This window comes from Embiotoca jacksoni, unplaced genomic scaffold (genome assembly GCF_022577435.1).
Source record: "Embiotoca jacksoni isolate LCO1_2020_lvr unplaced genomic scaffold, fEmbJac1.0.p SCAF_16, whole genome shotgun sequence".
NCBI lineage: Eukaryota > Metazoa > Chordata > Actinopteri > Embiotocidae > Embiotoca > Embiotoca jacksoni.
In genome coordinates this window covers 6,013,468-6,034,735 of record NW_027185296.1, presented here as the reverse complement: position 1 = coordinate 6,034,735, position 21,268 = coordinate 6,013,468, and the positions used below count along the sequence as shown (strand labels likewise).

General features: G+C 40.6%; 1 protein-coding gene across 1 annotated transcript; it reads right to left on the bottom strand.

Annotated features, from left to right (window-relative positions):
* Positions 1-4,099: 4,099 nt before the first annotated feature.
* lhx4 (LIM homeobox 4) lies at positions 4,100-12,961 on the bottom strand. Its single transcript, XM_069149940.1, has 6 exons — positions 12,883-12,961; positions 8,917-9,088; positions 7,226-7,428; positions 6,454-6,608; positions 5,469-5,640; positions 4,100-4,618 (listed from the first exon to the last, which is right to left on the bottom strand). The coding sequence occupies exons 1-6, from the start codon at positions 12,959-12,961 to the stop codon at positions 4,230-4,232; spliced, it is 1,170 nt and encodes a 389-aa protein (XP_069006041.1). The 3' UTR covers positions 4,100-4,229.
* Between the last annotated feature and the right edge of the window lie 8,307 nt (positions 12,962-21,268).

Genomic DNA, 21,268 nt, shown 5'->3' with positions numbered 1-21,268 from the left:
TAATTTCATTATAATTCTATACATACTTAGCCAACACCATGGTTCAGATAGAGGGAATAAATCCACTGTAACCTGAGAGGTTTTAGCAGCGCAGCAACTGCATAAATACAATGGGCTGCTCGTGCATGATCACACATGCATGAACAGGGCCACAGCTACAACAGAAGACACTGTCCATGCCCTCTGTATTGACATGGATTTTTATCTCGTGGGCAAATGCACATAATGTATCTTGGAAATTATTTTGGGGGGTATTTTATTCCTTTATTAGAACGAAGACAGTAGAATAAAAAGAAATGTCCCTGGATCAGCACCCCGTGCCACCAGTTTTTTAAAGGCTGATTCAGATGATTTTCGTCATGCTAGCAGTGTGACTTCAGGGATGGGAATGTCAATCTGTGGTCCATCTGTGAACCATTTTGGTCCAGACTTAAATTTTTCACCAACTTCTGGAAAGATTGACCATGACGTTGGTTACAGGCATTCATGTTCCCCTCAGGGTGGATTGTAACAACTTCTCATCCACTTCCCCAGTTTGTAATTTGTCCAATACTCGGGTTCATTGATCAAATATCTGGAAAACCAACAACATCCCCTTCAGCCTCAGTGAGGATTAGCAAATGTTAGCATCACTGAGCTAGGAGGGTGAACATGTTAAATGTACCTGCTCAACTTTAACATGTTCGCATTGTCATTGTGTGCATTTTAGCACACTGACGTTAGCATTTAGCATTAAGCACCACTACAGCCTTACAGAGCTGTAGATTCTTTTTAGCACGCATTTATCATATGAGTTTAACTGTTTTTAAATTAAATGAAAATAATAAAACACAATTTACAACGTAAGTGAATTTAGAGTTACCAACAAAGAGGAGGGCTGTGAAGAGACCTTTAGATCATAATTTTTAGAAGTAAAATTTACCAAATCATTAATCCATTAATTAAATACTACTTTTTTAATGACGTTTGGGGAATTATTAATGACCACATATCTTAAAAATCAGAGCTACAGGCTTCCATATAGTCTATTTACCAGTTTGGCACACTGACATACGAGCTAACTGCTTGCATATGGACTATATTCCCCTCTTGCCTGACCACAAAGCATATTTCCCCATATTTTCTCAAAGCACTACAATTAGTTAACAGCATAGGGATTAAGGGTAGATTTGACAGTGCATTGCTGCAATCTGCTGCCGGGTCTCTTTAGCACTGAGAGGATCAGAGGAATAGCCTGCGAGGCATCTGTTTCTGCACTTGTTTTGTTTCTCTCTCCTCTTTCTTGGTACATTCTCTCTCTTCATGTATCTTTCGTGTCACCCCCACCCCGGGAGCGGGAGAGGAAAGCGGTATCAATCACTGTTAACTGACTGACCACTGTCTGTTGGTGGTACTAAATGGATCTCCACAATTGAATAGAGGCCTAAGTGTGTGGTAAATGCTCTCAATGGGTAAATGAATTTGTGGGTTAACTCGCCCTAAGAGCGTTTCAATAAGGCAAAATAATAAAAAACACCAACAGCACATATTTTTCTTTTGATATATTAAAAACAAAGACCAGCTGAAAATCGTAACTCTCACATTCATCACCACGAGGCCTGGTGTAGGAAAGAGAAAAGCCCTCTAGTGTAACCCAAAGACAATTCAGCTTTATTTTCCTCATATAGATTTGACTGTACACACTTCATACCATTACACAGAAGGCATAAATGAATAAATTCAGTGCTCTCTTTTACATCTTTTTCAAAGACACATGGCAATAATAAATAGTGCTCATGAAACAAGACGATCAACACGTTTCCAAACTGTACAAAATTTACAACAATTAAGATGCAAACTTCTGAGGCAAGACAGACTGAACTCAACTGTAGTGGTAATATGTTTGTATATAATTTTCATCTAAGACTTTAGATTACAGCCTACAAATCATTCTGCATCCATTTAGGGGGTACAGAGGTGAATTATACTGAAAGTATTTTTTAAATTACCTGGCACATATTAAATAATTTCCAGGTAAATACAACAGACTTAAACTGTTCGACCTTTTACAACAGCTTGGTCATAAAAAAAGCAATGTTTTGATCTCCAACAATAAAAATGTACACTACACTTTGTTTGAACCCCTGTACATGTTATTTCCCAAAGTTGTTTTTTAAGTATATTATATTTTTGAAGATAAAAGATATCACGACAAATAAATTAGAATATAAATAAATAAATAGTTCAAATATGGACACTTTTTTCTAATATGTCCTGTTTTTGTATTCAGTAATAGAATTACTGCACTCTGTAATTAAGCGTAGTTTAACTGAGTACTTTAAGAAATATGTCCCTTTTAAACACAAAGAAAGTTGTTACTCCATTATTTTATAACCTCCGTTTTCCCCTTGATTTGCATCTTAATTCCAGTGTACTTAGATTTACCACATAATTAAGATGCAATTTGTGGGCTGTAATCTAAAGTTTTTCTTATTGGTGTCTCTGTTGATTTGCTTTCTGGTAAAGAAAATTAAAAAAAAAAAACCTTGGCAATTATTTTGAAAAAGGTGCCCACATAAACAATAATTAATTTCTCTTCAGAACAAAAACAGGAGCAAAGATAAGATGCAGGTGATGTGTTTTAAGCAAACTTTCCCTTAAATCCAAACAGCCACTTTGCTCTGGCATGCTCAACAGGTCAAATCAAACTGTTAGTTGCTCTTATAGCTCAAAGAAAGCTTGCAGCTCCAGATGATCAGAAAACAGAGCTCCTCCTTGTAGTGAATGATTCTTCTATTTCATTTGTTGTTGTTGTTGTTGTTGTTGTTGTTGTTGGGGATTGGGGGTGTGAGGGGGCTTTAAGATGCAGCTGATGTAGCCCGAACTGTGAGAAACATATCAGCCCAGCTCTGCCAGCTCTGATCAGCCCTGAATGTGGGGGACTATGGTAATCCCTCTGACATGGAGGCCAGGCAGTGGGAGAACAGGCTGACAGCACATCTGGGGTCAGTATAAGTAGGTTGATAGCAGGCAAAGCTAGAGCCGCTGAACTGAGTAGATTACCCGGGGAAGCCTGGATCAGACAGAAGAAACAGAAGAGCCAGCAGAAAGGAATTTTTTTGTTGGTGTTCCTGTTAATACTTGTTGGTGTTTTGGGTGTCAAATTTAAGTTTTGTCATTTAATTTGTTAAATGATGTCAGCAAAGAAATATGCATGTCTTATAAATGGACATCTTCTTGTCATACGCCTGTGCATTTAAAATGATAAATTAACAGCTTAGATGTGTGATATATTACTAGAACTTAAATGTCTCGACTGTCCTCAAACACGTGAGCTTTGATTCCTGCTGAGTTTGGGTCGGGGATGATTTAATACTGACAGACGTCCGCTCTCAGACAGCTTTTACACGGACAAGAACAAGTCAAGCACCTATAAATATAGAAGAGAGACCTGCTGTGTCGCAAACAGTGTTCACCCTCATTCAAACAGGGGGAGACGCCAGCTTCTACAAACAGACGTTCGGACGTACGGACGGACAGACCAACGGCCATCTACTTACTAATAACTTGTAAGTTTCAGCAATACATTTAAAAAACATCAGCATGTTTCAAAATTCACACTTGTGCCACTGTTCTTGTAAATTTCCCTCCGAATGAAACACTGTGTTTTTGCCTTGTGCATGTCTCTCCTCATTCTCTCTCTCCGTGCTCCTGTCCATATACGTCGAAGAAGAAGAGGAGAGTAAAGTGCATTGCCAATGTAAAGGCTTCGATATGGCCAGACAGCAGTCCTACTCATTATGAATCAGAAGCATGCAGGTGCCTCCTGGGTCTCATAGGGACTTTGATCTAGATTGTAGCCCTAACGTTGTAGCTGTTAGACAGGGATGGTTTATTTTGAGAAGACAATATTATCTCCCCTGTGAGCATAATCCACTGACATATTGGAAATCCAGTCTCATTTTCAGAGAGTGAACGCACAAAATAAAGTCAGGTGATAACAAAAAGTGGATGATACAGTGTTGAGATTGAACATTCGGCGTGGAGGTGTTCTTCACTGCTTTTGTCCGGACTGCACATCTCGACCCGGCTTGTCGTTACGACTGCTGAGGGACTGAGAGTCAACTTCTTCGCTCCATCTCCTCTTCACCCAACATCACAAAACGTGCCAGTCTCGGAGGGCGATAGACAGAAATGTAAAAAGCCTTCGGAGTCTTTTTACGTATCCCCACAGCGATTTTCTACAAGGCTCAAAACTGGGAATGGTCCATCTCATCCAGCCACGAGGCAGGGCTTGTGGGGAAGTCAGGGTATCCCGTACTACTGCCTGTGGAGAGGTCTGAGGTCGGGCCTCCTGCCATGGCCCTCAGAGCCTGTCCAACACCACCCGGTCCCCCCTGTGCCACCAGACTGTCCATGCTGAAGCCCAGGTTGTTGAGGAGAGGTGTGTGGCCGGGCAGAGAGGCGATGGAGGAGGGCGACTGGGGGAGACCGTAGGGACTTCCTGCTCGAATGTCATGGTAGGGTTGTCCCGCCGCATCGACAGAAAAGCCACCATTCAGCACTGCGCTGTTGGTCACGTCACCGACGCTTCCATAAAGCCCGTTGGCGTGGCCGAGATCTGACAGGACCTGGTCGTCTGCAGAGGAGACAGCATCACTTAGCATGAGGGGTGTAAAAACTTTGACACATCAACAGCACTGCCACCTCCGTGAACATTATAGAGTTGTTATATTTCAATACAGTTAAGTGCTTTTATGAGTCCGATTTATTGTGGCAGCCTTATGTGGATTTCATGGAGGTACAGTAAGAGGACGAGCCACTGAAGTATTCGAAAAGCATTTCAGGTCTGTGAGTGAGGAAGGATGTTCTTCACGTTCTTCTTTAACAAAGGAGGTCTGTATGTGTGCAATTACTACAGCACAAAAATTTTGTTTCCATCTCAATCCATCCCCCGGGTGGCTTCAATAACAACAAAGCCCCAGAGCACTTTCTCTCTAATTGACTAAAAGCCTCACACACTTTATAGAGTTTCTGTCACCATGTTTTCATTTCTCATAAAAATAGCCTTCTTTTTAAAAGTGCTTTGAAGACTTTTATGACTACCCAAAACGGGGTTTGCAAACATTAAATAACGCAGGGATGTCTAAAATGCCGTTTGCGTCCCACTAAGGACCCTCTCTGTTTTCCAATAAGCTCCATCATGGCGACAAACGGAGGCAGGAGGATGCGTCAGCGGCCATGTAGAAGTGTGAGGGGAATGTGAAATGAGAGTGCCATTTTGGATTTGCCTGAAAGGAACGCCAGGAACCCAAGAAAACAAATGAAATGCCACAAAGACACATTCAATTCCTGCCACACTTGTATTATTTAGCAGCTTGTGGGTTCCGTTAATCCCATTAGCAAGACAGCATGACTGACAGTTCCCTCTCAGGGATCTCTCGCTTAAACAATAATAGATATATACAGGTTATCCACACTGTTCATACCTCTGAAGCTCAGTTCACTGTCGCTGAGTCCTGCGTCGTCAGCTGAGCTCTCCTTCTCCACTTTAGTTCCTCCTCGGCTGCGTTTAACACTTTTATAAAACTGAGTCCAGCGATGCCGGCCTGCATCTTTCTTCAGACGCTTTTCCTTTGCTCGCCGGTTCTGGAACCAAACCTGATGGAAATAATAATGATTATCAGTTATAGAAAATAATACAGAATATTGTACATTTTCAAAATTGTTAAAGACTACTCCAACTAATAATAACAATCAACATCATCAGCATACATAATCTATTTTTCAGTTTAATCTGATTTATTCATTGTTTCAAATGCTTCAAAACTTTCACTTTGACACGAAATAGCATTTTCACAAAATAGTTATGTAATGTAATTCTGATTTAACCAATTGATCATTATAATAAACCCCTCATAACAAATAACAACACTTCACTTAAACAATTTTTTTTAAAGGAAAAGTAACTCATTTGTGGTAAGAAAATTTAAAGCACAGCAAAAGTCATAACATTAAAGTGAATGTATGAAGAACGTAGTGTTGAATCTGTATCTGCATTTGTAATTTGAATAATATATGATCTTTTTAGCTCTCTATGAAGGTTCAACGTCAAGAGGCTCTGATAACAAAAGTATAATTGCTTGTGTCATTTTTTTTTTAATATCCATATAACAGTCTGAATCTACATTTTGTTTCTCTTCATTATTTCAGTATTAAATCAATGAATCAATCAGAGATATGGTCCGAGATTCAGTTGTAAAAGAAATAGTGGCTAAATTGCCAAAGGGAATCACACTGTAATCAGTTTTCAAAGGGGATCAAATATTTGTGATTGTTAAAAACAGCAGCTGTCTTGTTCTTGTGGTGAATAACTGAGCTGCTGCATTTTTCTCTTTAGGTGGAGATAACAGATTTTTCCAGGAATACGGACACCTGTAGGAGGTCTCAGGGAGAAAAGTCACAACACTGTACCTGCACTACTCTCATGTCCAGCCCCGTCTCCGAGGACAGCTGCTCTCTGACGTGGCGTGCCGGCTTCGGCGAGTTCTTGTAGGCACTTTTGAGGGTCTCCAGCTGCTTGGCGGTGATGGTGGTCCTTGGCCGCTTGGTCCCCGCCTCTGAATCATCTGACGACACCATCACAAGTGTGAGTGACTTCTTCTTACATTTGTCATGTTGCCTTAACAGGCGGTGGCCCTCGGCCTTTGCGTGGAGTGGATGTGTGTTAAATGAAGTGAATGATCATGTATGGAAGTGTATTATTGTCCTTGTGCATCTGTCCCACTGCCACAGCAGAGGACATAAATCTACTCAGTGCCAGGGGAACCGAGTTATTGGAACTGCACCATAGAAGAGCATTGCTTCACTTTACATAATCAATCAGAGATGCATGGAAATCTCGGAAGAGAGGGAGTGAGAGGAGCAGCACACACACCCTGAACACAAACAACATAGATCCACAGTCAGTAGTCATTTTACTGCATTGCCCAGCACATATAGGTTGATCCATCACATATCCTGCTGTGATTCTGATGTTACTAAGTGAAGCCAGAGCCATTCAGCACTGAATCAGATGGATATAAATTAGTAATATTAATTGTAACAAATCTTTTTCTTTATATTTATGTCACCTACAGTCCAGTTTTACTCTTTTTCTCCTAATCTAGATGCATTTCTGCTGGGTGGGTCTCTGCTAAATATTAGCTGTTGTTGTCCTTTTTTTTTTTAATCCCCGCACACCTACCATTTTGTTTGGCGGTCTCATAATCCACTTTGCACACCAGCCTCCCATCTTCCATGAGGTAAAACTCGTCCCCGGTGGCCAGCTGTCTGCTGCACATGATGCAGGCGAAGCAGTGCAGGTGATACACAAAGTCTTGCGCCTTCCGCACCACCTGCGTCGGAGGGATGCCCTGTTGGCATGATGCACATTTTGTTCCAAAACGCCTGCAGGAAAACATGAAGAACAGAGAAGCCGTTAGAAGATTTTGAAGCAAAACACCGGCAGGCTGTACTGATGGAGAGTGAGACCAGGTCAGATTAAAATTTCACATGCTAGACGACTGTTTCTTCAACTACAGCTGAGAATGATGGCACAGTGTCGGTATTAATAGAAGCTCCAGCTGTTGAGGAGGGAAAAATCAGCACTGGAATGCTTTTCTGTTAACGATAGATCAGCCCACAGGTTGATGGATGGACAGGATCAATGCACCGTGTGGGGTGTGCGCGTCTAATTTCTGTGTGTATGTGCATGTTTGCATGTTTGCGTGTTTGCAAAATGAGAGACCCGAGGGGGAGGAGGAGGATGAAGAGGAAAAAGCGAAGAAGAGGAGGACGGGTGCTCACAGTAAACACACCCTGAGGAGAACCAATAAAACACTGACTCAGGAGAGGCTTTAAATCACAGGACCAGCCCACAAAAATATTTAAAAAAAACAGCAAGGTGAAGCCTTCAAATCTCCACTGGGAAGCAAACACTCGTGAATCTGTGTGTGTGTGTGTGTGTGTGTGTGTGTGTGTGTGTGTGTGTGTGTGTGTGTGTGTGTGCGCGCGCGCGCGTGTGCGTGCGTGTGCGCGCAGCTCCACAGTTTGAACACGCCAGCGTCCCCCTGCTGCCGCCCTGGGTCAGCTAACACAGTTAGCTCCCAGTGAGACTGGAGAGCTCTTTAGATCTCATTCAAGCTTTGAGCATTAAAACCTTTCAAACATGATTTAGTAAAAAGCCCAGATCTGCTGATCCTGTTTTGGATAAAAGTCAAACTCAATTTTCTTCTGTAATGCCTCAGAAATCCAATCGTTGAAAGAAAGAGGCAAAAAGCAAAAAGATTTCAAAATAACGGGATTTTTTTTTTTTTTTTTTTTTTTTTTTTTTTTTTTTACAGCCACTACAGTGAAAATCATCAATTTATTCAAACTGAATAAATTGGAAGAAATAGTCCAGCATGGTGCCTTGAACCAAATAATTCATCTACTTATATCAGTGATAGGTGTCTAATAGAAACTCATCAACAATCCAACCCAGGTAATAACAAATATTTATGAGCTCCCAGTGTTTATGTTTAGGTTCAGAAATTTGAGGAAATTAATAGAATCACACTTTATAGGTGATTTCAACTAAACCAATAACATTCTCTCATTATAACAGGACTTTATGAAAAATTTGAATTGAACTATAAAAATTCAGAGACGGTAATGTAGGCTAAAAAAAACAAACCGTGTCTATAAACTAATATAATGTTACAATTTAGTTGTACGTTTTTTTCAAGTAGTAGAACTATGCAAATATGTCTTGATTGGGTTTTATCGAGCAACATATTGACATTTGTTGTAACTTTGCAAGCAAGCATCCCTCAGATAATTTAAATATACAACCGGACAACAAGAGCAACATTATAACCAAACCACAGACAAGAGAAAAGTGAGAATCGTACTGACTTGAAGAAGTCCTCCTTGCAGTAGACGCTTCCTGACCGGGAGAAACATTTGTCCGCCAGCGGGGTTTGGCAGTCGGCGCACTTGAGGCACTTGGAGTGCCAGTGTCGGTCCAGCACCTTCAGGATGAATTTGTCCAGGATGTGCTGACTACAGCCTGCACAGTGAGGGATCTCTGTGGGGGAGACAAGAGCGCAATATCACACCTATGACCAGCAGAAATGCAGAGAGAGCCGGATGTCTGACCATGACGAGAGTAACCGCTGGTATTTATTAAAATAAATATTTTCAGGAAAGCTCTGGGGGTTTTTTTTAACCAGAAAATGATAATTAAAAATGTGCTTATAGTGGTAGGGAGAATTGTTCTGTGCCTGTCCCGACCTGTAGTCCTGTTTTAAAAAGTGCAACAGCTTAAATCAGACAATGAAACTGATCTTTTCTTCACATTGCACGGACATAATTCACATTATCGTGCTGTTATATAATATTCATAATGAAATGTAGGGCTACACGATGATGAATGTCTTGTATTTTTAAAGGCTTTTAGGCTGGTCATTCAGTTGTTTGACAAACGCTGATATGCACTATTATATGTCAGCACTGTTTTATTTTCAAGATTGCATTTCATTTCTTTACCTCCTTTACTGGTGTGCTTTCTTCTTTTTAATTAATATAAATGATACATAATGATACTTTCACTGTTAACCTTTAAAAACTAACGAACACTTCGTTAAAAACGTTTGTATGCTGCGTGATCAGATGTCCGTCTCTGTCCAAGTTGCTGAACTCCGAGCTATAAACCTGCAGCGCAAAAATACTTTTCTGACAAAATATTGATTTTTTTTTTTTTTGATTTTTTGATTTTTTTTTTTTTCCCCCTCTCTCTTAATTTCGTTTGCCAGCTCGAGCCTGATTTTAGTTAATCGCCTAATGATTTTTATTGGAAGTATGGCGGTAACCACAGTCTGGCGGCTTCTGGGTGCAAATCAGGGGGTCAAGGCGAGATTGCGTTTTATTTTTGTGATTGTGAAAAACTGCAGCAGCAGACAGTGCTCTTAAAGAAATACAGATCCTAGTGATATCTGCAGAATAATTGATATCACCAAATATAACTGCGGCATGGATGATCTACTGCAGTTACAGCCTATGGTTACAGCACATTTAAAAAAGCGAAATTAAAATGTTACTTCAAAATAAAAGCTAATTTCCTCTTAAATATGGACTTGTATCAAGGCCAAATCCCTGTCAGCCCTTTTTTTTTACACCCACTATTTTATTTAGCCCATCATTTTTATCAGAATTACTTCCCTCCCTTCCATTAAAGGAAACACGTAATTAGCGAACTAATGCATGATTGATATTGTGAAAGGCCCTCTGCTATCATCTACAAACCAACAATAAATCAGTATATTCTGTAAAGAGCATCACTGTTTGAACTAGTGTTTTTTACAGCTCATCTTTGTCACACATCTCTGAATGATATCCTATCAAGAAAAATCAATTATTAAGGAAAAGTGCAAAACGACAGAAAAGCACCAAGAGCCAACAAGCACACACAGGTAGTGAGCTGCGAGGAGAGCACATCTGCAGCTCCGGGTGCCTTATGTTTAATCCCATCACACCATACAGCGCGCAAAACAAAGCTCCCTGGCTCTGCAGCACCGGAGGTCAAGACAGTCCGCGCACAACCTGGACATTTTATAAGCATTTCTTTTTCTTTTTAATTTATAATTCTTCATATTTTGTGCGGATATTTTTTTTGTAATTTTTTTTTTTTGCATTGCACTGATTTTCAATGCAAAAAAAATAAATGAAAGATAACAATAATTGTACAAATTAGCTTTATTAAAAAAATATTGATATTGTTATTAGTCCAAATTTTTGTGAAGAGAAATATTAAATAAGAAAATATCCAACCTGTGTGGCTGCAGGTTGAAGTCTGAAAGCCACCGATGAACACTGTAAATATAGAGCAACATTCCTGCACAGACACTCCTGCGTGGAGGGGCTTTGTTTCACCTTAATAAAGAGTGAATTCGAGATGATAGAAGAAAGTGAAGAGAAATTATTCTGAAACGATCCTCATATGATATATGTGAGGTGGCCTTTTAAAAATTAGGAGGCATTTAAGGAGGATGAGCGGGATGGTTTTGGAGCGAGAAGTGGTGCTGAAAGGAAAGCAGCACGATTCTTGGCAACGACAGAGCCGCCACCGTCCAGTTTCAATGTGTGTGTGTGTGTGTGTGTGTGTGTGTGTGTGTGTGTGTGTGTGTGTGTGTGTGTGTGTGAGAGAGAGAGAGAGAGAGAGAGAGAGAGAGAGAGAGAGAGAGAGAGAGTAAACCTCGTGTATTCAGGATGTCTTCTTCATATCTTATTATCTGTTGCCACCACTCTCCTCTCCTCACCACGTTTAGTCTCATCGCCTCCGTCATTTCACACAGGAAGTGAAATACACTTCCAGAGCCAGACCTCCTCCTACAGAGCAACCTCTGTTGTTTAGAGGAAGAGTAAGTGCAACCTGGCAGCCTCTCATACTTTCAATTGTCAGATGATTTGTGTTAATTAAACGTGAAGTAAACACTTTATAGCCCAGACTAATAGCCTGCTGCAGGTTAAGGTTTGGATGTAATCGCCCTGAGTCAGCAGGGCACTTCTGTCTACGATATAAAAATGCTTCGATATATTTTGGGTTGCTTTTATTCCTGAAATAATCCAGGTTTAAATCCAGGATGGATGCTGGCACTGCAGGGGGTTGAGTGGCAGGATCTCTATCCAATCTTTTAATCTGTCTCGATTTATAAAAAATTAAAGAGCATAAGCCGACCACATATAGGCTCTTTTTCCTTTAGTCAGGTTTAAATAACAGGCTTGGACTTCTAACTATATCAATCACATATATCCTATTTCACCGTATTTAATAGGGTAAATTGTCAAAAATAAATAAACCCTAATGTCATTTCATATTTTTTTGGTTATTTGGGTACAAAATTAGACCTTAAATTCTTAATTAGAAAAAAGACCAATACAAATATGGATTAAGAGTATTTTGCAACCAATAACCAGTCCAGTAATTATCTCATACTATCTCATTTTGTTGTGGGTTATTTTTTTAAGGGTGGCAGCCTATCAGACTCCATCTGTACATTTTACTAACTCGCCTGTAAATAAATAAGTCAGAGCAGAAATGTACTCAGTTGCACTTGGATCTTGACTGCACAGTCACAATATGAAAGGTTCTAACGAGTGTGATAAATATGTTCGTATTCTCAAATAATAATGCCATAAAGGAGCCATGCTGATGAAAAAGCCCCTCGAATTATAAAATATATGAGATAAACTGCTGTCTGCAGGCCTTTCTTCAGAGCCTAAATTATATAGTGCATTGGGTATTTCATTTGATCCAGTAATGAGTGACAGTCAAAGTCAGTGTGTATCTGTCTGATGGGTGATGACAACTGCGTCTGATCTCTTGACCATGCAGGCTCGTTTACAAATTAACAGCTGGGAGGCTCAGTGGGAGCCTAACAATCTGACGGAGGATGCAGCGAAGTTTCAGGGAATCAAACAGCCTACTGTTGCTTTATAACAGAAATGATCTTTTTTTTTCTTCAAAGGATGGATGAAAAAGTGCCATCCTTTGCCATCGTTTGCAGCCTATTGCGAAACACAGTCTGCCCGTGTGAGGCTGGAAAGATTAATTGGACATGCGGGATGTTGCATGCTGGCTTTGAGGCCATGAGGCAGAAGCATTATACGATTTTATATTTCCTGAAATATAAGCATTACACATCACCGGCCTGTACGTGACCATTTAAGACTTAAAGGTTCAGCCTCCTCTTCTCAAGTCTTCGTTACAGTAACTAAGCCCCTCTGCTTAGAGAAAAACACCGCAGCACAGGTTGAACTCGCCAACCGGTTTCCAGACTGATAATCAGCAGAAAAAAAAGGGAGGGAAGGAAAATGTCTTACGTTGCAGTGGCACTCCAAGAATCTCCGGTAAACTCTTTACAGGACTCTCTGTCGGTAGGACCGCCGCACTTTGCATCATCGTGATCCAAACCGGGAGACAAACGCACGCACATACACCCGCAACACGGTGGGCGCACTACCCCGTCCTGTCTTGTGGGTAAAAAATGACGCTGGTGTTGAGGCCTCTCACCACTTTGTAGAACGATCTCAGTCGCTGTCCCGTCAAGCCTCGATCCCTGTTATTTCTCTATTCCCAAGATGATGTCCGTGCCGTGCCGAGCTGTTTTGGAGTGGATCAGACAGGCTGCTTGGTCCATTCAGCGCTGCAGGGGCGGCGGGGCCTGACGTCACCGCGGCAGAGGCTCACCGGGAGCCAATAGGAGCGCAGGAAGAGGAAGCCCCCGGGGCGGAAAGCATCCTCAATAGGTGTACAAGTGACGAGGAGAAAGGAGAGGAGGAGAGGCGTCTTACATGGGATATGAAAATGTCTCCGGAGAGGCGGGACCTTGCTCCTGTGGAGACCATAAATAGCTCACTGCAGTGGCCCCTGGAGGGGCCTCGAGCCAGCAAGGCTCCCCTCTGGAGAGGAGGAGGGATGTCCCATGAAGCCAGGAAATTAGAATCAATTACAGTTTTCAGTTTTACTTCAGGTAGTATCAATAATACAATTTATAAAGAAAGAGTGAATACTGCCCTTGCAGATTTGTACTGCCGATCTTCCGGATGAGTGATGTATTTTCAACACTCACATTTGGAACAAAATGCAACGCAAAATGGGAATTTTATAGACAGGTGGGACCTATTTTACCAAAGTAAATGTATTTTACAGTTGGCTGGAGGAGCAGATTGCAGGCTATGTGGGTGTAACATAGGCCTCCATGTCGGCCAACTCTCACCAAGGGAGAAAATTAATGTTATTTCCCCCCAAAAAGTATCAATTCACATGTTTTCTTCTGAAAAACGGTCTTACATCATTTTAAATATTATGTTACAATGAAAAAATTACACTTCGCCCAGATAAGCATAGAGGGCATATTATTGGACTCATATCAGAGTCATATTCATAGCCCTGTCACCTGTTTGAGCTGTATACTCTCCCACGGCATGATATGGCAGCGCCCAGGCTGCAGCCAGCGCGCGCTCCAGTGACAGGTAGGATTAGGAGTCTGGACGCAGTCGTCCTGACACTGTTCATTTCAAACCCCATCGTCTGAGACTGCTCTGCCGGATAAGATATTCCCTCTGGAGGGCTGCTAGTTCAAGCTAGATGAACTCAATCTTCGTTTCCAATTTACTTCAAGCATGGAAAGAAAAGCAGAGAGAGGCGCCCTGCCGCTGGTCCGCCTCCAAACCAGCGCAGGTTGATTCCACCAACTGTGAGTGCGTCTGCAGGTCCCAGGTGAATGTCTGCAACTCACACACACACACACACACACACACACACACACATACACACACACACACACACACACACACACACACACACACACACACACACACACACACACACACACCACATCTGTCCAGACACATCTGGACAGCTCCAACAAAGCCAATTGTTTTAATGAATAAACAGAAAATAGGTTTATTTTTATTTAACATTTAATTTTTACTCAAATATATCATGATGTAATTTTATCTACGTGCATTTAAGTAGTGCAAGTAATTGCTGGTATCAATTCAACCCTAAACACACAAACTTATATTCTGGGAAGACAGAAAATATCTGAAAAAAAAAATCTATTTATTTATTCATTTATTTTATTTAGCAGTCAAATATTGTGCAAAAAAAAAAAAAAAAATAATAATAATAATTAGGGTCCTTTTTAAAATTCAGATTTTCTGCTTTGGTAAAATACCCTAAATAACATTTTCAGTGTGTCCTAATATCAAAAAATTTCTCTGCCACATTGCTGATTTCTCCTCGTATCTTTTACCGTATACCCTCTACAGCCTTCTTCCAACTGAGGTCTTTTCATTCTTTTGTCGCCTTATATAGCTCACTGTTGCGACCCACAATCCCATTCGTGCTTAACGTTTCAAGTGTAATTTAGTAAAATGAAAATGCACATCAAGCTGATTAAAAAAAAAGCAGGCTGGGATATTACAGGAATTTTATCCAAACAATTCAAAGATGCAGGCTTCAGACCAGGTGTCCCGCTATCCATCCATCCATCCATCCATCCATCCATCCATCCATGGTGTGCATGTGTGGCGAGGGAATCATATGGTCTTACTTTATTTTCATTATACACTTTTCCCCTCAAGATCATTCAATTTATTCGACTATTCAATTACTCTGATTGTTGGTATCGAGGCCCTCTAGCTGCCTGGAAAACAATGCAGATAAAAATGCTCTTAACCTGTCAGCAAAGGGCAACACAATTAGAATAATTGACGGATGTAAAATGCAGAAAGAGAAAAGATGTGAGCGCCCGCACATTTGGTTTAGTGGGACAATGAGTGATGTTTTTTTGATCTTTTAAAATGAGATGACCAAGAAACAAACGTGGCTATTACAGGATGATTTGAAAAATAATCCACATCTGGATCTATTAGTTTGGTATTTAAAAAAAAAAAAATATATATATATTTATGCGGCACACAATGACACAATTGAAGGCTAAAGTGATAGACAGTTTTTATTTTAATGTATATATATATATATATATGTAATACTATCTAATAGAAATTCAACCGTTTGTTAAGCCAATAGTCAAACAATTTTTCGATTTCTTAAACAATGCACTTCAGCACAACAAAGAGAAAAGAGAGAAATATCCAATAATCATAATAATGCATGTTCTGAAATGACAGATTTTTGAAGGAAATAAAATAATCTGCAGAGGAAGCAGCTCTCGGGCAATAACTCAAGCAGAGGGCGACTCCTTTGCCACCGCCGCTGACCCAGCCACCTCTAATTAGATCTAATATTTCAGTGGACGAGTTCATTGACATCTGCGATTCACAGATCCATCTTCCCGAGCAGTGAGTCAGAGATACAGAAATACATCCATCCTACACAGGATGGTTTAATGGAGTAATGCAGGTGGGAAAGTGCGCGTCAAAACTGTATAACAGGCCTGGTTTATCATATATCAGCCCAAACAGATAACCGAATGTATTATTTTTATGTGTAAATACAAAGTTTATGTATTAATCTTTTGCACTTCATTTCCATTTTTTTTAAACGTCCATTCAAACAAATTAAATATCATCTGAACACAAAAACAAAAGCAACCATACATTTAATTTGTGCGTACGCAAATGTTTGAACAACAGTAGTTAAAATCACTACTAAGGATGTGATATAAACAAAATGCATTATGTCCCAATGACTTCCTACAAGATGCATATTTGTGAACTTTGTAATTTCCCTCCGAAGGTGAGTTGGTGCCCAGTGCATCGTGCAGACCTACCTAATGACGGCAGCTCGCCGGTGAATCTGAGGCTCTCCGTCTCCACTCCTCTCCCTCCTCCTCCTTCTCCTCCTCCAATTCTTCTCCATACGGCTGAGGCTTGTTTCAGCAGGACGAACCGGAACTCACAGAGCAGCAGCAGCAGTCGGTCCACACTTTTCTCCGGCACCCACTGACAGAAACAACATTAGGTAGCAATGGCACGGTGTCCCTCAGCATTTGGTCCGAAAGCAGCAGAGGAACAGAGAGAGGGAGAGAGGCAGAAAACGCGAGGGGGTAAACCTTAGGAGAGAGCACGGAGGAGAAAATTAAATTGCACTTGGGGGGCAAATTCTATTAGGGAATAGTTATTGTCTCCTGACAGCTCCTGTCCATTTGGGTAATTAGTAGAAGAGATTGGTTGAACAAACGAAATCTATTCCCGTCAGAAATTATATTTTCCAATTCCCTGATTGAACCTGAGCCCGTCGAGCTGCTAAGACGAGGCGGTAATAGGCTCATTTGACTCGAATAACAAGAAGTACAGTTGAGCCGAGCCTGCCCGATGAAAGACTGCCGTTACACTTCACAAATAAACTGATAAACGTGTTTTTGTTGACTCAGATCTCTCAGACAGAAACACGTAGGTGTAAAAAATCTTATCATCATCATTATTATTATTATTATTATTATTATTATTATTATTATTATTACAAAGTAGCCACTTAAAGCTGCAAGAAAACTATACATTTTGGTAGACACCTTAAAGTCTCTAATCATCCTGATGTTTATGTCAAAATAAAGATGTGCACTCCTGGAAATCTCTTCTGAGCAGCAGAGACATTATTCAGGTACATTATCCAGTTTAATTCAGAGTCCTGTGATCCACTGCCACCTTCCCTGTCTGATTGCTGCCCAACGTGATCTCATAAGTCTGGAGAGGAAATAATGACTGATGAATGGATGAATGAAAGCCTGAAAACCCCAAAACAATGACCAACAGCAGACCACATATACCACACACACATTTAACCATCAACAGTCACTATAGTATAATCAACTCATAAGAGAAAACTAAATGCAGACAAGATTAATCAAAGCACCCACTGGTTCTAATACACAGTAAAGCATTTGTGAACAACATGCAGCTCTTCTACATGACCGTTGTTCATGATTTTTAGTGAGGTTTCTGATGATTATTTTTGTTGGTGCTCTTCAGTTGAGGGTCAGACAGTTTCCTTAAGGAAAACATTAAAAAAATACCAAAGGTTTGCAGAATCAGAAGACTTAACTAAGGTACAACATTGTTGTTGTGTTTCTAATATAGGGGCCAGACATGGACTGGGGTCTACTTATATACATCTCAATTAAACTTAGAGTCATCATAGTTCTTGACAAACCTTATTGCTAATAGATTAAATAATATTTATATTATTATATTATTTATATTTAAGATGGGGTTTTAAATCACGGGCTTGATGACAGATAACAAATAACATAAATAAAAACGTATTAAAAACCAATTTAATAAACACAAGGTTTCCATCGAAAAGCCAGGGGTGAGTCTTCCCAGGGTGCTCAGTGACAGCAGCCGAGTAAATTAAAGCAATATGGCTGTCAAGTGTTGGAGCCTCTCCAGCTTCATTAGCCAAGCACTTCCTGTAAGCTATATGCTAACTCTGTAACTCTGGAGGGGGGGAGGGGGGGTCCCTTTCCCAAAAGCATCTATACAAAGGCTGAGACGATCCAGGTCCCATTGAAAAGACTTAAAATGGGGCCAAGATAATTTGTTTTTCGGAAAGAAAGTCCAGGGCAGCAGAGGTAAATGTTTGTTCCGAAATTCAAAAAGTGCAGTTGTGTTTATCATCAAGGCCTAAATGCAATCTATAGTAGGAGGTTATTGGTTCATGGTGCTCCTCCTCATGGTCAAACTGCGAAAAAAAAAAAAAAAAAAAAAAAGTTGAAAAAACATTGACATTTCAAGGTATTAAACTAAAATATATTTTACTGATTTAATTTAATATCTTTAATTTAATTTACTTTAATTTGTGTTCAAGTAACTTATGAATGAGCTCACTGAGCTTTTAATTCAAGGCCAAACAACTTGTAATTTTTATTTATGCCAAATTATATATTATAAGGGACTATTTTTACTGTGCTTGTGTCAGAACTACAAGAACTTCCAGTTGGTATTAAAATTAAGTAAATTAATTGATAAAGTCAAGTTGTGCCATATTTGTGCTATAGAGTATGCACACAAACACACAGGAGGGCCATACAACCAGAAAGATTCAGGATCAGATGGACACTAATGAAGAAAGTCACCATATCACAGTGTATCTCACAGTTTTGTTTAGTTGAACACTGGCTGCACTGTATACTGACAGTCATCTCCTGTTCTCTCCCAGCAGCAGCTGAACTCAGTGACGATGAGACAAGATGTTTGGGAGATCAGCAGATGAAAAGGGGAGGGACTGCAGCAGTAAAATGAGATGGATCTGACCCTACTTGACTCCTGCCTTTAAAAGGCTCCATGTTTAAAACCCGAAAGGGGATCTGGCTTAGTTTGGATGTGATATATACCAATACCATATATTAACCTCTTTTTCATAATTTATTCACCCCCCCCCCTCCCTCCTTTCTCCCTCTGTCCACAGCAGGAAGCTTTATAGTATTATTAAAGTCAGAAAGAGAGATGACAGAAAAATGCATCAAGCCCCTCCTGCATTTTAATATCAATACCGAAGGGGTAATAAACATTGAGGCAGAAAGCATACAGGAGAGGAGTGACTATAAAACCCTGCATTGTCTAATTTATGGAAGACAAGAACAGGGCAGCAAGGTGAGGTTTTTACCCTTCAGTCTGTGGTCTCATAACACAACAGTATCTCAGTGCGCAGCATTAGTTTCTGACAGTGCACACACACACAGAAAAGTTTGGAAGAAAGTAATCAGACCACACTGAGTGCTGCGAATGGCTCATGTTGTATTTAGAGGAGTGATAACCTGGATAGGCACTGTTTCGTATCAAAGCCATTCAAGTCAGGTATGATGGCAAAGCTAAGCTATGACAAAACAATCTCACCTGAAGGTCCAGTTATTAGCTCTTTTTACAATCATATGGAGTTTGTCCAGTTGCTTTTTCAAGCCCTTTAAGGACTACCCATCCATGCAAGTTAAAAAACGGAACTTTAGAGTTTGAAACAAAAGTCCAACAATTTGACAAATACATTTATTTGCTCTCCCAGATGTCCTTGTTGGTCTACTTTTCTTATAGTTATTTGGTGATTGTTAATATGTGAGTTTTTCGTAGTTTACTGTTTACCAAGCTCTGTAATGCTACCTGTCTGGGGTATGTTTAGCGTTATGTATAACTACCTCTACATAAATTGTGACATCAAAGCAGTGGTCCAACATGCACATCTAAATGTCTCATGTTTTATCGATAACTTCCTAACAAGTCTCTTAAACCTCCCATGATCTCAGATTGATTTCCTTCTGCATGTAAACTTGATAAAACAGTTTGTGCTTCTGAATTCATGTAAAGAGTCCAAACAGCTGTGAACGTGTCCTGATTTAGATCAGGAGCCTCTGTCCTCAGCATGAACCGCTCACCTCGGCCTTGGCAAAGCTGCAGGCAGATGTTAGATCGCTGCCAACTTCCTCATTAACCATCATCAGTCTGAACCAGAACACTTGCGGCTCACTGAGGCTCAAGACACCTGTTAAAGGGCTTCTGTGGCGTAAGCAGCACAAAGCATTGCCGACTCCAATCCTATAACAAACTCAGGTTAACATTTAAACAGATTAACAGATCAGATGTGTGAGAAGAAAGTGCTTAAATCAAAACACAAGTATTGATTTGAAACAAAAATAATTAATGAATATTTACAAGCATTCCATATACAAAAGGAGCTAAAGTCGTCCTATATATGACACCTTCCCAATGAAATTAACACAGCTCGACCTGATATTAAAATTTGTCGGATGATATATTTGACAATGTTTCCTGTGACAAACTGTCCTTTTCTCAATCTATTCTGCCGATCATCGTGTGTCATTGAGCCTCTAATTCAAAGTATGAGAGAGTTTGATTAAGTTACACGACCGCAGTTGCTCAGCCTTGATGCTCCTCTGCTTTAATGTAGGGCTATTAATCAGCCTATTGTTTGTGTGTGTGTGTGTGTGTGTGTGTGTGTGTGTGTGTGTGTGTAATCGAGTGCCTTAACTCAACTATTTCACCATCGAAACCTGTCACTGCAGAGGCTGAACACGGGGTTTGGATAAAGAGATGGAGTGGGGTTTGGGATGATGTCCATGTGTGTGTTTTTGTGCGTGATAGGTCGGAGGAGGGGTTGGGGGTGGAGGTAAAGGAAGGAGTCGAGGGAATTCAAGCCCATGCTCCCAAAAACACAAAGCTCAAGATCACGCATCAGTTGTCCTTCAGATTGGCTTGTTGTAATCTGGACATCAAACCCTCGTCCTCCACCTGTCCATCCGTCCATTTATCTCTCTCTCTCTCTCTCTCTCTCTCTCTCTCTCTCTCTCACACACACACACACACTGCTCCCTCTTTCATCCACCTCATCCGACCCCCTCTTCCCAACCCTGAGGGTCCACTGCCGCCCGCCCCCAGCAGAGCCCACCTCCAAGTGTGTGTGAGGATGGAAGAAGCCCCTATGAAAGCCGATTGCGTTTTAATAAAGTTTATTATCTGCGGGGAGCTAATCCTCAAGGGTAATCTCTCCTCTCTAGTCCTAAAGGAAAGCTGGATTACTCACTTGCTATAATCCCAATGAAATTGTTAGGATTTAGCTTGCGCTGCACAGCAGATGGCAACAGGCTTTTTCCTTCAACCTTGGATGGTTTAACCCCCCATTTCTGCATGTAACACCCCTCTCCTCCTTGCCTCATGTCCTGGTAGTCTTGGTCAAAACAAAAAACAAACAGGAAGTTGTTATTCCCAAACCTGCTATGAAAAAAAAAAA